This window comes from Hydra vulgaris, chromosome 14 (assembly GCF_038396675.1).
Source record: "Hydra vulgaris chromosome 14, alternate assembly HydraT2T_AEP".
NCBI classification, from domain to species: domain Eukaryota; kingdom Metazoa; phylum Cnidaria; class Hydrozoa; order Anthoathecata; family Hydridae; genus Hydra; species Hydra vulgaris.
Window position 1 is genome coordinate 34,780,001 of NC_088933.1, and position 18,857 is coordinate 34,798,857.

The window sequence follows — 18,857 nt, forward strand, 5'->3', positions numbered from 1 at the left end:
GCTACTTATTGTACTGCGCTCGGTTCGATACTGTAAATTTTGTCATACTTGATTGGAATATTTGAGTATTCTTTTGTCCATTTGACAGTCTTTGCAGTAATTCCTGGAACTATAAGTAATTTTGTGTATATTAATTGTTTAAATGTAACTGACGCCAATAATAGTATTAATTACAGTTTATTGCAAAAAATACAGATATTTGCGTTCATTGTGGACCTATTAAATTGCCACAGAAAAATCTCAAATTTTTACAGGAGTCATAATTTATGAAGCGGAACACAGGAATCATAGGGCTAAAACTGAAGTAAAAAAATTCTTGGGGGTTTGATGCACCCTATTATATATATATATATATATATATATATATATATATATATATATATATATATATATATATATATATATATATATATATATATATATATATATATATATACACACATGTTGTCTTAACTGCAATTTGAATCTATTATATTACTTGTGATGTAGACCTGTTGTATTACTTTTAATCTGAATCTATTATCTTACCTTTAATATTAACTGTGATTTTAAGAGTTACCATAGTGATTATAAATGAAGAGTTACCAAAGTGATTAAAAACTTGACAAGTAAACTCAAACAAACCAGTTTTATTAAATTTAGTAATATTAAGCCAAGGGGACATAACTTTCTCATTTGAGAAACTTGTTATCCAAACCACATTTGGTGAAGGTTGACCAGTACCATTACAATAAACACTTAATTTTTCAATATTGTATAAATCATATGAAATATTACTTGGATACAAAGCAATAGTTGGTTTTTCTAAAATCAATACAAATAAAAAAATATATTTATTTTTAAATATAAATATTTAAAAAAAAAATTAAAAAATATTGAATAAATAATGAAACTTAAATTGATAATTTTAAAAAAAATGCTTTATGCTTGAATGCTTTATTTAAATTTAATTTATTTTATATTTAAGAATTCATTTACATATTTACACATAAAAATATATTCTAAAGTTTATTATGAAAAATCAAATTTACAAGGATTTCCTTCAAGGAATCAAGTTCAGTTTAAATGCAGCACAAACTGCTTGTAATATTAATCAAGCATGGGAACAGAATATTAAGTTAGTTTGCACAGCTCAACTTTAGTTGGATATTTTGCCTATTAAAAATTTCATTTTCATTGATCCAGCAAAACTAAACTAAACAATCAAAGATGAGATAGCCAAAAACAGCTTTAATCTTTGAAAGAAAGCCTGGTTTACTCTCATAAAAAGTTACAACCCTTTAGCCTTTTTTTATTTTATAGCCTTTAGTGGGTACAAGAAACCTTACATAAAAAAATGATCTAGACTGTATTTGTCAATAGAAAAAATTCTGCTTCAAAAAAATGCCTTTGAACCTTAAACTTCTGGATTGTGAGCCAAGCATTCTACCGCTAGGCGACTACCACACTACCACATTTAACAGAAGATTTAAAGGTTGACAAAAGTATAAAAATTAGGAAAATATGAAAATGGAACTTAGGTTTCTAATTACCCAATATTAATAACTATCTGGATATCAAATACTGAAAATTGAAAATATTTTGATTTACCCAAACATCAGGATAAATATGAACCTAAAAGTTGAATTCAATATTCAAGATGTTTTATAGCTTAATTCAAAGTGCATAATATTAATTTGTACAGTATCTAAATATTATAACTTTATTCAAAAATTATGATAGCTTAAATTCCTTTCAAGCTAATTTTTTTTTTCTACTAAATTCAGTTTCCTAAGACTCCAGAGAGTCACTACATTAAAAAAGGCAGCACTTTTTTTATTTTTTATTTTATTTGAAAGTCTCTTTTAACCCTTAACTCCAAAACACGACCCTTGTTAAATAAAGCCAGACCCTTAGCAAAAAAATAGCTAAACCCTTAGGAGCCCAGGGCTACTTTTTTGAAGAAAACATGACTTAAAAAAAAAGAGGTTCCCAGCACTGTCCCCCCCCCCCCTCCTTCAAAAAAAAAAAATTTTTTCTTCCTACAGGCCTGTAAAGTCACATAGAAACAGTTTAAGCACATAATCAGCCACATAAAAATTATGATGGAGGCCAAGAAGCTTTTAAATAAAACTCTCTTCAAGTTAGCTAAAAAAAAAAGCAATCAAGAAAGAGCAATCATCTGAGAAATCAAGGCAAAGTCTGGCCTTTAAATTGTCTTCTTTTTCAGATACTTTGTAGAAAACAATGAAATTAGGCCACTGGTCAATTGCTTTGGAAATTCCTATTTATTGAGAAAATATTTGTGCATGGAGTGCAATAGCTACTTTAAGAGACAACTTTAGCAACATGAATTTGAGATATATTTTCTATTTTTTTAATTTTTTAGCTTCTCGTGGTAGATTTCTACAGCAAAAGTAATAAATCAACATGGTTACACTTTTTGTTATCTAAAAATAATTTGAAACCAATATATTTTAAATTTTTACACTTAGTTTCCTTAAAGAGATGTGCAAATTGTGTTCTTCTAAAGAAAATATTAAAAGAAAAAAAAACATTTAGGCTAAATTTTTTTGATTAAAACTAAATAATAATGCATAACAATAAAACTAAAATTGTAATTTTAGTTGAAACTTGCCTTCTCCATTTTTTCTTGGTTCTCAGTGACTTTATAATATACCCTGCAATTTGCAGACTTGATAATTTACTTCATGCACAATTAATTCATAACAGTTTTAGTATATGACATCACCATAGAAGTTTTTTTAAGACATCCTTTAAGACATTTTTTTTTAATATAAGAATTTCTTTTCCTACAATCCAAAAAAATTGTGTTTATATGTATAATTTTTTACTAAACCCCAAAAAGTATTTGTGATACAATTTTAAAAAAAAAAAGTAATATTTTTCATTTTTAGATTTTATTAGCGGAACTTGTTTGCACATCAATTTTTAAATTAATCTAAAATAAGCATTATTTCTTAAATCTAACTAATTTAATTTAATTGTATACATTTCATCTAACCTAATTTAATTATATACATTTCATCTAATTATATAATTATATACATTTCATTTTTATTATCAATTATATTCATTTCATCTAATCTAACTTAATTATATACATTTCATTTTTAAAAATGCATATTTTAAAAAACTATTGCAATGAAATTTACAAAATTCAATAAATTTTATTTTTTGTTCTAGCCAGACCTGCAATTGAAAAAAACCACTCTGTTGCTTTTGAAAAATTGAAATAAGAAAAATTTGAATTGAATAAAGTCAAACCATTTTTTTGTCCCCTCTCAGAAAATTTCTTCGAATAACTCAAACTTTCTATATGGGAAAATAAAAAATTAAATATTTTTCACATTATTATAATTTTACTTTTTTTAATACAATGGTGTATATTTATTGTTTACACTTTAGCTTTGAATAAAGAAGAATTGGCATAACAGGGCCAATGAAACGGGTGTCAGCCATGCTTAATTCAAAACAATATCTCATTTTAGCAGCCCTGGATTAATCTATAAGCAAAATAAGTACAAACTTAGGGCAGCATACCAAATGGGGCAGCGTATAGATGGAGTTTTTTTCCTTTCTTACTACTTTTTTTTACACTAAATAGGTCAAAATGTTATATTATGTTAAATGTTAATATATTATAATGTTTATAATATATTAACTATTAAATACTATCTTATATCTTACTATATGAAATATTAAATACTGTTCGAAACCTTACCTTTCAATTCAGGGTATAATGTAAATTATGTAAGGTTTCATCTACATCACAACCTTGAAAGAACTGTTGTCAGAAAAAAATCATGAATTCTTGATTGTATATCTACTACTGGTATTAATCTTTATCGCCAAATTAATTTAATGCAATTATTGCCCAGAAATCAAATTTAATTAAATGTAGGGAAAATGATAACTAAGCGGCTCAGATAATAGAAAAAGACAAATCGAACGGTTGTAAAATCAAAACAAAGTATTAGAAAAAATACCAAAGTTAACTAAGTATTTAAAACTTACAGCTAATCTAGTAACAGAGCAGCAACAATAAGGATGTGCATCAAATCAATATCAATATTCATCAGTGACCATCAAAATGCACTATGCACAGATTTGGGGATTCATTAATTACTTGTTGAACATCTTTTTTTGCTATATTGCATTTTTTTTTTAATTTTTTTTTTTAGCATCTTCATTTCCAACAAGGCTGCAAGCAACCATTATTAGAGATTCTATATATTAAAGATTATATAGATATATATTCAAAAATAATTTATATATTTAAAAATACATGATACCATGTATTTTTACGCTGGGACCTGTGAAATTGGTTGTTTTTGATGATTTGAGAACTTCTTTTCTAAAAAAAAATGCTAAGGGGGGTAAGGTTTTAGAAGTCCTGTTGAGCTCAACTTTTTTTGGAGCCCCAAATTTAGAGTGTATGGAATTTTAAATTTGAAAATTACCTCAAATTGACTACCCTAAATACATATATGTCATAATACATACCATATGATACTGAGAACTGGGTTTCTTTATTTTTAGACTTAATGTTTGGTAAGGTAATTTTGAACCTGAAAATATTGATTTTATGATAAATATATTATTTCTGCATACTTCAGTTGATTTTACTAAGCATATCATTTTAAAGCTTTTCTATTTTTAACTATTAAATAACTATCTTAAAGCAGTATTTTTAAATATTAATTAACTTCTTAAATTTAAAAAAATCTTAAAATTTTAATCTCTGTTGGGTTAATAAGCATTCTTAAATTGCAAACTTTTTTTAACATTAAATTGGGTTAATAGTAATTTGATAAAATTGTACCAATGATCTAGTTCTGTAATTTTTTGTTTATGTATGTTAAATTTGGACCACTATTAACAATTTTAACAATAGTTTATTAATCCCATTTCAAGAAAAAAGTATTGAAACATATACACATGCTATAGAAATAAATATAAAGGTGTAAATAATGGCTCACAAAACTCGTGATAAAGTTAGATGTACATTAACAAAGCTTATTGACACAAGAAAAACTTTACTAGAGTCAGAACTACCAACTTTAAGAGATGTTTTAAGATATGGTCTTAGAAGAATTGAAGAAAATGACACAAAGCTTCTCAAAAAAATGTGGTCCTCAGTAAAATATCTATGACAAAAAGCTAATCCATTTATAACTATTATCTCTAATAAAAGAAGAAAAGAAAGTTATTAAAATTGATTCTAAAGTACTATGCAAATAGGTTCAGTTGATAAACAAAAAGCATTAAGATAAAAAAAAGTACTATCATAGAAAGCAGAACAAAGCAAAGGGAGTTAGAATTGAGACTGTACAGTGTTCTGATAAATTATCTCAACATGAGTCAGATAATTTTAGATAAAGTAGAGAGATAAAGTAATTAGATCAAGTTAAAGTCAGATAATTTTGACAATGATTATAAAGACAATATTTATTCACCAAATCAACAAACAAACTCTAAGCTAAATAACTTAAATGTAGATGATAGTGTTTTGTCAGAATTAGGATTCAGTATAAATAACAGAGCAGCTGCATCAATAGGCACTTCAACATTAAAAGCAGCTAAGAATGATGGTTTTTATAAGGATAACCTTCCTAATACAAGTCATGCTCTGGTTGTTAAAATTAATAGATCAAAGTAAAGAGTAATGAAGGCCTTTAAAGAGAGGCATAAGAATGAAGTATAATGTACAATGTATAATCTTTGACGGTAGAGGAGACCTTACAAAAACTGTTATATATGTGAGGATAGTAAATATGATCATTGTTGTTTCTTTTGAATTTTTTTTGAAATATCACCAAAAAGAGATTAGAGAAGGTTATTATGGTTTCTGCTCTGAGCCGGTAGAAGATATTAATTTCACTATGTAGATAACCTAGAGAGAAGGTCAGACACCTGCTGAACGACTATATGATTAGATAACAAAACATGGGGTTGAATACCAACCCCATGTTTTGTTATCTAATCTTTAATGTTTATGAAGCAAGACATAATATAATTTATCAACAATCCAATTATTGTACCAAACTTTCCTGTTCATAGTCAATCTATTGAACACATTGTGAAAGAAGTCACCAAGGCTTTAATGTTGATTTATGGGGTTGAGAGAAGTGATGGCTTCATAAGGGCTACAATGGTACATAGATACCTGATGTCTAAGTGTCATTCAAGGGAAGAATCGCTAAAAATGTTCTAATTAACATTTTACTTTTTTTTAACGTTTTAAAATTTTGTTATGTGTAAACAATATATTTTAAAGACTTTAAAAAGCGTAATGTTGTAGTTTATGGTCTGTCTTTAATATATCATAGAGTAATATGAGTTAATATATTATATGAGTAATATGAGGATTCAATTAAATTATTTTATTTTATAGAACTGTTTTGATTTTATAGAACTTTAATTTTTTTATTTTTTACTCTGATTACCTTTGCTTGGCAATAATAAAGAAACCTAAAGCCTTTGGTTAAATAAAAGGCACTTAAAGATAAGATGTAGTCTTTCTAACTAGCATAATAAAACACTGAATTTCTGCAATTATTTTTAGAAGAAACTGAAGATTATAATGAAAGAAATTAAAACACAGGTGTTTTATAGCACTTTAAAATTGTATCATCAAACATTGTGAACTCCCGACAGAGTTGCAAGCTATTGGAAGTTACTAGAAAAATAAAATAAATAAAAAAGACTTTTTAAAAATAGCTTTCTATTCAATCGACTAAAAAGTAAAAATAACTTTTTTATGTTTCTGGTACTCGTGGAAATCATGTACTTAGTAATAATCACTTTTGTAAAGCCAATACTGGCAGACATTGAAGGCAATTCATATACGTATGTAAACAAACAAACTCATCAAAGTAAAGGAATAGAAAGTTTTTTTTTCGCCTTTTAAGTCAGATGCTTTCAAAATCAAATTTGTTTTAAATGTACATAAAGCTAAAGGCGCCAAACTTTCTATTCCTTTACTTCGATGAGTTTGTTTGTTTACATACGTATATGAATTGCCTTCAATGTCTGCCAGTATTGGCTTTACAAAAGTGATTATTACTGAGTACATGATTTCCACAAGTACCAGAAACAGAAAAAAGTTATTTTCTACTTTTTAGTCGATTGAATAGAAAGCTATTTTTAAAAAGTTTCTTTTATTTATTTTATTTTCTACTTTTTAGTCTTGATAAAATTGAATTATTACACTTATTGATTATGATTAATATTCAAAAAAAATTTATTTTGAATTTCTGAAGACCGTTACGCTAACTTGCCATTACAAATTTATCGCTCTCTTAAAAAACAAATTAATTCATTTTACTAAATCTAAAAGACTTATTGAACCAAATGTAACAAATATAGCTATTGTTAGTCGGCAAAAGATTATTTGTAAAATTTCAGGGCTGTACGATCAAAAGAATTGCTTCAAAAAGCACTGTGAAGTTTTGGCCTCCACAAAAAAAAAAAAAAAATCAAAAAATCAAAAAATGCGGACTCGTCAGTGAGTGAATAGAAAGCTATAAAAAGAATAGAGTTAAAGAGTAAGGTTCTGATTCGAATAGTATCAAAGCAGTTTGCAAAACCACATGTAAATGATGTATTTATGATTAAACCAATATGATCAAACACATGTCTGTGTGTGTTTGTGTGTTATAAAAAAAAGTTCAATATTAAGCTCAAAACTTCATAAAAAGGCCAATGTCATCACATTTAACCATGATAATTATTTTCTTGATAAAATCATCATATAACACTGAAAATATGTCATTACAATGCAATTTTACTACCCAAGATCAGCCAAAAGATTGTCCAAAAAAAATACTTCTTTGAGATTTCCTTAACCAAGAATCTTTTATTACTCTAACCGACTCTGGGGCACTTCACCGTTATTGTTCTAACATTTTATCATTCTATCTTAACCAGAATCTTTTATTGGGTTGGGGTCACGGCTATTTTCTGGTCAATAATCTGACTTAAGGGATGTTTTCATTGTCAATATTGTATATTTATTACCTAATCATTTGCAAGAAGTGGTCTTCTGATGTGGCTTACGTTCTTGTCTACAGCGAACCTTACCCCACTGTGTAGTGGCCCAGTGGTAATGTTTTAATGTGAATGCCAGGAACTTGGCTTTGATGTCAAGTGTTAGCCCCAGTTTTTTAGCGAGCTTGTAGAATCTACTGTAAGCATCAAATTTTTCTGATTTTCTATAATATTGATTCAATCATAATTTTTGAACAGATTAGTCAATCAAACTGAAATCTTCAGGATATTTTTCATAAAATCTGTTGGTGGTCAAAATTTGAAGCAAATCTAAGACATTGACATGGGGCACTTTTAAAAAACTAGTCGGTTTCATATGGAATAATTTTGGATAACTCAGTCTCATATCAGCTATTTTCAAATTTTAAAAAATCCTTAAAAAATTAGAACAAGGTCTTGACAGCAGCTATGAAACCTGTCAAAAAAACAATTAAAAATAAAACAGCTGATATGGTCAGGGTGTCTGCCAAAATCCTGAGGTGGATTTCCCTGACTTTTCCTTAATTTTTCCCTGATCATGGATCTATTTTCCCTGATTGTCGACTTCTGTTTCCTGATTTTTATTTCAGTTATTATGAGCTTTTCCAGACTTAAAAAAGATCGGGGAATAATACATGGAAAAATCATGTACAGTTCAAAATAAAGCATCATTATTACATTTATCAAAGTATTGTTAGTGTGTTGTCATTGTTACTAATGTTATTAAAGTACATTAGAAATTTAATCAAAGTAAAATGTAAATGCTATGTTTTTATTGACTCTATAAACTGTTTTGATAAATAGCATTCAGAACAAAAACTGAATTACACAAGTAATGTAAAAGGAAAATATAAAGCTAAAATCAACATATATTTAAAGGTGAAAAAGACATAGACCAAATGGTTCAGAAAAACTAATTCTGAAAAAATGATAAAAGTTTAAACAAAATTTTTATTTCTTGTTAAAAAGACTGAAACAGTATTGCCGCATCAATATTAAAAATCTTTTCAAAAATAATTAATAACTTATATAATATACTTTTAAACATCTTTTAAATAAATATAAATTTAAATTTTACTATATGTAAATAATAAACAAATATTTAAAATTTTAAAGTTCTTTACTTTTCTTAAATAATAAATCAATTCTTTTATCTAATTTTTTAATCTCTTCTTTCTTTTTTTTTCCTCTCTTCAAGAATAACTTTTGCTTCAATAGCATAAGTATGAGCTTTTTCAGCATCATTTGCAACATTCACAAGAATTGCTTCTGAATCACTTTTTAGCGGGTTTTTTTTTTACTTTTTCCAGAATAACCTTTTTAGATTGTAAGTCCTTTATGTCTATAACAAGTTAGTCACTTTTTCGCTTTTGAGCATAAGCTCAGTTTCTTTTCGAGCAGCCATTTTAATCTTTTGTTGACTCGGTGATTTTTTGACAGATTCTCTCAGTTCCTTAGAGATAATTATAGATTCCGGGTTTAAGTTAAGAGCTTTCATATGGTCATACACAATTCTCTGGCTTATTAATGATTTACTCATTAAATTAGGTTGTAATATATTCTTTTCAATGTTAAACCCTCTTTGAACCGCTACTTGACCATGAAAAAGAGTCAACACCATTTTGATTAATTTGGACAGTGCCCCGTAATCATCTAAACCACCAGTTTTAGAAAAAAAGAACTCATCAGATCCATCACCTATTTTGTTGAAATTCATGAAAAGTCCCCTGTTTTAAGAGACAATCTTTTCTAAAGACTTCTTGAATTCGGTATTTACCTCATACCCACCTTTTGGGGTAACCCAATCAAATTGAATCAAGTTATCAACCAAATCACTTATCCTTTCCTTTGCCATTTTTTCATTGCACATTATTTCTGGGTCAAAACATTTTACATTTCGCACAATGGCATATTTTGAAAGCAATTTTTCCACAAACTTACATGTCAACAACTGTAGAAAATATATGCAACTGTAATTGAAAGCATAAATATCTTTTGGAGTGATTTCATCATTTGTTTTTTTATTCTTTATAACAGTGCTGGCACCACATCTAATATCTGGCTTTTTTTAAATAGTTTTTTTCTTTTGTAAAATCCAATTTCCAGAGACTATTTGCAGTTTTACATTGATCTAAAATATCAGCTATAATGAACTTTGACATGTCTTTTAATAGTCGATAGAGGTCATCATATAAAAATGGCAACATAGGTTTAGCATATTGATATATGGTTAAAAAGGATTGCATAAAACAAGCTATATGAGCAAAGAATTAAAACTTTGCTTAAATTTGAGGATTCTTAGTAGCAGATAAAAAATTCAGTAACTCGTGCATGAAGGCTGCTTACTCTTAGATAGAGATTCCTAAAACCTACATATTTTAACCACCTTTTCATCATTAAACCTACATATTTTAACCACCTTTTCATCATCAACCCATCGATTACCACAATAAGGAAGAGGAAATTGATTACTTTCAGTCACAACAGTAAAGTCTTCTCGTCTTGCAGGAGAATCATGCAGAAGTTTATAAAGAGCTTTTAAAATCTTTTTAAAACCCCAGTCTGTTTTGCTTTCCCCAGTTTTAAATGATAGATGAATTGAATGAAAACTACAAGATCCGATCGGAATTAGTTTGTTAATGTCATTTTTGGCACGATAGTTTTGTAACTCAGAGTAGAAGGTCCAATTTGCATTTGGGCCATCCCTAGATACTTGAAAAAGTTTGGTTTTATTCAAAGATTTCAAACCCAATAAAAAATTATGCAGAAGATCTCTACTTCGACTATGTCCAATAAAAGTTGAATCTAGGAAACAAGTACAAACATGGTTTAAAACACTATCCCAATAATTAACAACAAAATCCATCTCCCCCATTTGCACAACTGAGTTAAGACTTTCATCAAAAGAAACAACATAAAAGTCTGACTTATCTATATCTCTAATAAGAACTGATTGAAAATGGGAGTTATTCCAAAATATATATAATATGAGCACTAGTCTTTTTGAAGGCAGAACTTTTCAGCTATAGCACTGTTAGAAAACATTGATTTAAACAAAATCGAGAGTCCATCACTGGATTGAAAAGAAAATGATGACAAAATATTTTTAAGTGTCCATCTGATCTCTGCATCAATAACCAAATTTGACATAATATGTGACTGAAGTATGGAACCTTGAACTGTGTTTTCTGACAAAGTGGTTGTCAGAAAACACAGTTCAAACACAACATGTATATTTTTTGACACATTGGTAAATGGTATATGTGTCATTTTTAAGTTAGATATAAGAGACAAACATTCACAATGCTTCTTTCCTGTTGAATGACTTTTTAACGCTTTCTGGCCCATATTAGACAGTTCAATTATATTTCTTGGATGTGGACAAACTCTACATTTTGCTGAGGCAGTTGTTCATGATTCCACATGGGTGTGGTTTGGATGAGCTCCCATAATGCCATTTTATTTAGATATGACATTATGAAAGAGATCAAATTTTAATTTAATGCAACTGGGAACCTTTCCTTCATCCTTTATTAAATTTAATTAATGAATTACTAAAATAGTTGAAAATAGTCAGTGATTGGGGCTTCAGAATATAGAGCTTTATAAAAGCTTTATATTCTGAAGCCCCTGACCCTTATAAAAAACATTTATTACAGTAAAAATAATATTTTTCTTCTTAGCCTAGAAAACTTGCTAGTTTTAGTCAATGGTTTTCAGCCAATGTTCTAAATTTTAAAGTGTGTGAAATAAATTAGGATAGAGTACACTTAAATCAGTTCAAGTGAAAATGAATATATTAGGAGTGTCCACTATACAAAGTATTTTTAAAAACCACCATAACTAACAAATTAATTTATTTCCTGTACAAGTGTTTGTATATATTGTAAAAAAAAATTTTTACCAATATTTAATAATTATTCTAGAGCCCCTTAAAGCCCCTTAAGGCAATTTCCTGTTTAATCACATTTTTTCAAGCATTGAGAAATTAAATCAGAGAAATCAAGCTAAAAAACAACTTTGTATAATATATGCTAAACCATCCAGTTTAACCAAGCTACTTTTGCATTTTTGGCTAACAGTTTTCAAAATGTCCAAAGGAAACCGCAATACTAAAATTAAGACTTTTTGAATGTTATTAATGTTATTTCTTTGACCAAGAAAACCACTACAGATAAGGCGGCTACTTATTTGTGGTTATAACCCTCTCCCAACTCTATAACTCCAAAACATGAACCTTGACGAATAAGGCTGCTGTGCAGAGAAACAAGTTGAGCGCAGTACAACTGGGGATGTGGTGGGGATAGAACTCGGAAATTCTCGCTTATGAAGCGAGCGCTCTACCACTACACCACTACCGTGTAAAAATGCTGAACAATAAGTGAGATTAAGGATGAATTTAAGAAAGTGTAAATGCCGTGGTGGAATTTGCTCAAAAATGATAAGTCACGCATTATACAAGTTTTTGCTTACAATTCTTTGCAATCTTATATTTGTTACATTTGTTTGCAATCTTTTTTAGCTTAAAATTCTTTGCAAGCTTTTTTAATAAACATTTTTTATAAAATACTTTAGAGTACAATATAGACAATGGAAATGTTTTTTTTTTGTTATGTTTCCATCAATCTATTCTAAAAATTCATTCAAACATAAGGTTGACTCAAAAAAGTGCTGACTTAACAAAGTTAAGTTGACATAACATTATATAATAAAAATCACCATCGAAAATGTTGAAAATTTATCACTTGTTGAAGTTTTTAAAGAAATATTGTTTTTAAAGAACATGTTTAAGTTGTTTAATTACTTCTGAGCCAACCACTTTCCTTCTTTAATTACTTTTGAGCCAATCACTTTTATTCCTCAAGTACTTTTGAGCCAATAACTTTCATTCTTTAAAAAGTTTAATTTTTTAATAATAAAAACACACAAATACACAAACAAACAAAAAATATACCTACCAAACACTGTCAAACTGTAGGACTCTTCTTCAACAATGCTGTTACTATAGTTCACAAAACATGTATATAAACCTTTATCCTCAAACAATTTTATCTTAATTTTAATACTTATGCTAATTGTGTCATTAGTTTTGCTACCTGATATAACATAATTATTATCAATGTTAATAAAATTATTGTCTTGTACTACCAGATGAATCAAAGTTTTATTGTCTTTTTTTAAATCTATGATAGCGTTACTGGAACGTATAGTACACACCAATGTTTTGTTTTCATTTACTAGTGCATATTCGGAATTTGCTGAATTTTTTGCTATAGCAATCCCATTTGGTCCAAAGAATGCATTGACAACTGAAAAAAAAAAAAAATTTTAAAATAATAAAAAAAAACTAGTAAAAGATATAACAGAAAAATGTAATTAAAAAACAATAAGAAAAAGAGAAAAAAAAATTACCAGTAAAAAGAAACAATAACACCTTCATAGCAATAGAAAGAATAAACTGAAAAGGTTTTCTAGCAAAACCACTATTATGAACCATAGAACATGTACCCCAAAACATCAATATTCATTAACAGCATTTCCATTTTAAAATATTGAAATATCTTAATTCACAAACTTTATTGGAAAACCTATCAAAATCATGCCACAATAGTCATCTTTTGAAATTTTTATCTATTTGATAATAAAAGATCAAGCAATATATCAATGCAAGATAAGTAATAAGTCAATATCTGTTTGAATTGATACTAAACAATATTATAGTATAATCACATCTTATAAAATGCAAAGAAGAATTAATAAAAGCAGGCTTGAAAGGTTTTAAAAAAATTCTTACAAAACATTTATTAACCAAAATAAGTAACAATAAGATATTTTTAAAAGATATTGAAGATTAAACAGCTATACTTTCATCTATATACATTTTTTTTTAATACTATTTTTTTTTTTTTTTTTCAAATTTTGAATGTTATTTACTTTTAGCTCGAGTTTTTTTCTTGTTATGAATATCTTTTTTAAGTCCGTTTCTTTTTGTATTTAGAACAACGTTCTTTACTACACCTTTTTGGCGTTCAAGCACTTCAGCAATTTGTCCTTGGTCCGCAAGCATTGTGAGGAATGTTGAAATAAATGGGTCGTAATCATGTCTTCTTCTACAGTCCTCAACCTAAACCATTGATAAATAAAGTAAGAAAATCATAGATAAATAAAAAAAAATCATTTATAAACTATTTCAAATTATATATATATATATATATATATATATATATATATATATATATATATATATATATATATATATATATATATATATATATATATATATATATACATGTATAAACATCTATACACTTTTTTAAAATGATTTTAATGATCAAATAAAAAGTACAAACAATTTTCTTTTTCAAAGCTGTTAACAATAAAGTAATTTTAAATAAAACAATCTAACGATTTTGTTTAATAAATGCGCACATTTAAAAGTTAAAAAAAAGATTCTTAACAACTCTTCACAGTAACGTAAACAAAAGAAAAAATAATTAAATTGTTTATATAAAAAGTTGATATAATTTTGTTTTATGTAAAGGCATTTATAATTAAAAAAATACGTACTTATGCGTTTCAATAATATAAAAATACAAATATATATATAACTTATTTAACTCAAACAGATTTCAAAACAGTTTTCTTTTTTCTTCTCAACAAAACCTTTCTACTTTTCAAGTGAATTAACTTTAATGATTCTTATTAGGGCTTGGCAACCGATAGAAACCGGTTATCCGTTATTTTTGTTTAGTTTTCTCAAAACTGAAAACCATTTTTTTATTCCTAAAAAAACCAGTTGTCAACTTTACATTAACAAATAGATAAATAGTTCAAAGGATTCTTGTTTTGACCATCTAAGGAGTAACATGGAAAGCACAAATATATACGATTTTAAAAATTGTTTGGATATTGCAATATTTTGACCTACTTAAAGTATTTTGCCAACTTTTTATTTTGTTTGTTGTTTAATTTTTTGGTATTATTTTAATCGGAGATTGTTAAATAACAATTTCAATTAAAATAATTAAATAAGAAAAACAAATTTTTTGTGAACAAATTAATTTTTTTATATTTATACTACTTATAGTTATAAATAGTATAAATATAAAAAAAGGTTCTCGAATTGCCGCAAAAAAAGAAGGATTGGAAAGGAAAAAGAGGCTTAACGGAAAAGATGATACAAGTTCATTAGATTCAAACTAAATTTATAATGAATAAAAAAAGATATTATTGTTACTGTACATTAATAAAAATTAATGTTTAATAATTAATTTAAAAAAAAAATTATTTTTGCTTAAGTATGAAAAAATCAGGAGTATGGCAAATGTTTCATAAAAAAACACTGAATGTTGAAAATTGCAACATATGCCATTCTGTTTAAAAGTGTGCAGGTGGGAGTACATCAAATTTAGCAAACCATCTTCAAACAAAACAAAAGATTTATTTGAATAAAAATAATGAGCCTTCCTCCACTCAGCTTAATCAACACAGATAAAAGCAAAAACAAGTATGTTAAATTTCATAGAAAAAACAACAATGATGGAGCTAGAATGATGGAGCATTATAAAAAATATGCACAATTAAATGAAGTCGAAAACCAGTTTTGCATTAACCATGCTACTCATTTGGCTGTAATAGATACTTTTTACAAAAAAGTGTCAATATGTAATAGATACTTTTTACAAAAAAGTGTCAATACTTTTTACAAAAAAGTGTCAAAAAAGTGTCAATAAGCCAGTCAATAAATATCAAATATCAAATTTTGAAAGTTCAGATTCTGATGAGGAAACTGAAAATCAGTTTAACTCTTTTTATGGAGATCATAATTTAAATATAGATATTATCTGTAATAATGAAATTCAATACTATTTGAAAATCTCCAGTAAAATAGCAACGATAAGTTGAAAAAGAAGAAAAAATGTAAAAAAACTTTCACTTATATTAGATTGTAAAACCAGATGGAATTCTCTTATACCTATGATGGAGAGATTTGTAAAACTTAAAGTTTGCATAAAAAATGCACTGGAAGACAACTTTCAATGATACTTTAATTAAAATCATTTTTGCAAATATAAAAGCGTTAGTAAAGATAAACATGTTATTTATTTTCAACTTAATTAAAAACTATTTTTTTCAGCGCATTTGTTAAAAACTGCGGTCAAAACCGTGGTCAAATCATTAAAATGAAATATTATTTGTGTGGTCATATAAAGACTTGAAATCGCATGCCTTCCTTGCCAAGCCTGATACAAATATATATATGTATATAAATATATATATAAATACATATATATACATATATATATACATATAAACATATACATATATATATGTATATAAATATATATATAAATACATATATATACATATATATGTACATATAAACATATACATATATATATGTATATACATAAATATACATACATATATATACATGCATACATATATACATACATACATATATACATACCTACATACCTACATACATACATACATACATACATACATACATACATACATACATACATACATACATACATACATACATACATACATACATACATACATACATACATACATACATACATACATACATACATACATACATACATACATACATACATACATACATATATATATACATAAGTACAAAAATTTTAAATTATAATTTTTTTATATAAGGCACCAAAAATAAATATATATATTAGGGTGGTTACAATAGCAACAATTTCAAAAACTGTTTACTGTATTCATCTTAACTATATAATAAAAAAACATAATAAACTTTAGAACAATAAATATTTTTTAGAGTTGCTCAAGACCTTTGAGCATTTAACAACATTTAACTTTTTTTTTAAAAGTATGTCTTGATGGATCTAAAATGAAGCAAAAATATATAGCTTCATTTGAAATCCAAAATAACATACTAATAAGGTATATATAATAATAACAACAAAATATATGTCACTAATGAGAGTTCATCCACTTTTATTTAGGGCAGTAACCCTACTATCAAAAATCAAAAGCTACATTTCAGAGATGAAGTCAAGACAGAAAAGACCAAGACATTGGGCCTCAAGACTAAGACATCAAAAAGTCAATCCAAGACCAAGACCAAATTTTTGAAAATTTTCATAAGACAAAGATCAAGACATGTTCTTAAAAGTCTAATACAATAATATTCATACGTATATGTATACTTACAGGCCTTTAGTTGATGCATTATTTTACCATTTATACATGTTGCTCTATTATAAAACATAATAACACATTTATAATTTAATTACACTATCATATATTGTGTAGTGCACTGTTGCAGTTTACAAATGATATCTTTAATAATAACGGAAAAATTACTTGTATTGTTAAAAACAAAATGTACCAAAAAAAAATAGTACAAGATCATACTGAGAAACTAAGAATAGCACACATATAGCAGACATGCTAGGTCAGTAGCTAAAGCCCACACAAAAGGGGAGGATGTGTAGGGTTGTGACATCCCCCATAAGTACTCTATGTACTTAAAGTTAAGTGTAGTGAAATAGACTACAATGTATCACTTGTTTTCACAACTTATATTTTGACAATTTAACTAAGAATGATATGCGTAAAGAAACTTAGTATACAGCTTTCTAGGTCAGGGGTCGGCAACCCGCGGTTCACAAGCCGCATGCAGTTCTTTTATCTAAATTGTGTGGCTCTTCAGCATTTCCAAATTATATATACTTTAATATTATTGAAACAAATGAAAAATTTAATTTATTTAAGTATATATATTATTTTTTCAAAAGTTTTTTTAACGTAATGAAATAATAATTTGAACTTGCAGCTGTGGCTCATTGAATAAATTTCTAGCTCAAAACCAAGAGGTTTGAGGTTTGACGCTGGCTCTAGCCAATAAGCGACAATAGTAGGAAGGTGGTATGAACTTCCTAGTTAAATTTGACTTCTGGTAGCACATTAGTAAACACATTTAAAATTAAAAAAAAAATTGATTAGAATTATATTAAAATGAAGTAAGTAGTTATTTATAACTGGTGTTTATTCAAACTCGGACTTAGTTACCCGAACGATCATGAATAAAGGTAGCAGAAAAAATTCTCCCAGGATTTTTTTTTTACAGAGCATAAAATAAACGATATATCGATATAATAGTTGTTTATAATATATATATTTTATACATAGATATTATGTTACAAGCAAAACCTTAGTCCTTTATTTTTCATAAATCCACTAACAAATAGATAGAACATGTGTTTAGAAAATTGAATTTTTTAAAAGTCAATTATCCGAATTTATCTAAGATATTAGCAATTAAAGTTTAATTTATTTCCTTAATTTAAAAAATTACAAAGTTCATCCACATATACTATAAATACAAAAAAAAAATTTTTTTCAAAAGGTCAGAATAACACAATTTAAACGTCAGTTATTAGATTTGAAATCGAAAATTTGAATTGTTTGGTCTTTAAAATTTACAACTTTGCAAACAAAATCAGAAAAGTTGGAATGAAAAAAGAAAATTTAAAGTAGATCAAAACTGGAAAAAACTTTCAAATTCTCAAAGAGAAAATCAAATCATATTTGAAACATAAAACAGTTTTCCTAAAAGTTACACCCACTTGAGCTGGTTGCTTTTGAACTTTTGACAGTTTACAGAAACACATATTATTGTGAGCAACATAAACATCATTAAAGTTAAATTGAAATCTAAAAAAATAATATATTTATACTAATCTATAGTTTTTTTAACTAATATCCTTGTGGCTCTTGGTAAGATTTTTCAAAACTATTTTAGGAAAAATGGCTCTATAATTAAAATACAT

At 26.9% G+C, this 18,857-nt stretch overlaps 2 protein-coding genes across 3 annotated transcripts in view; both read right to left on the reverse strand.

Annotated features, from left to right (window-relative positions):
• LOC101239426 (receptor-type tyrosine-protein phosphatase F) overlaps positions 1-13,738 on the reverse strand; it is a 119,941-nt gene extending 106,203 nt beyond the window's left edge. The window contains exons 1-3 of the mRNA XM_065817510.1: positions 13,444-13,738; positions 12,990-13,340; positions 529-804 (exon numbers count right to left, since the gene is read on the reverse strand). Of these exons, the coding sequence (XP_065673582.1) occupies positions 529-804; positions 12,990-13,340; positions 13,444-13,549 (733 nt within the window). The 5' untranslated portion in view covers positions 13,550-13,738. The remainder of the gene's footprint in view (positions 1-528; positions 805-12,989; positions 13,341-13,443) is intronic.
• Positions 13,739-13,818: 80 nt separating this feature from the next.
• The window catches only part of LOC100212342 (ubiquitin carboxyl-terminal hydrolase BAP1), a 33,796-nt gene continuing 28,757 nt past the window's right edge, over positions 13,819-18,857 (reverse strand). For both annotated transcript variants that reach the window (XM_065817511.1, XM_065817512.1), the window contains exon 11: positions 13,819-14,155. In XM_065817511.1, coding sequence (XP_065673583.1) covers positions 13,958-14,155 — 198 coding nt within the window. In that variant the 3' untranslated portion in view covers positions 13,819-13,957. The remainder of the gene's footprint in view (positions 14,156-18,857) is intronic.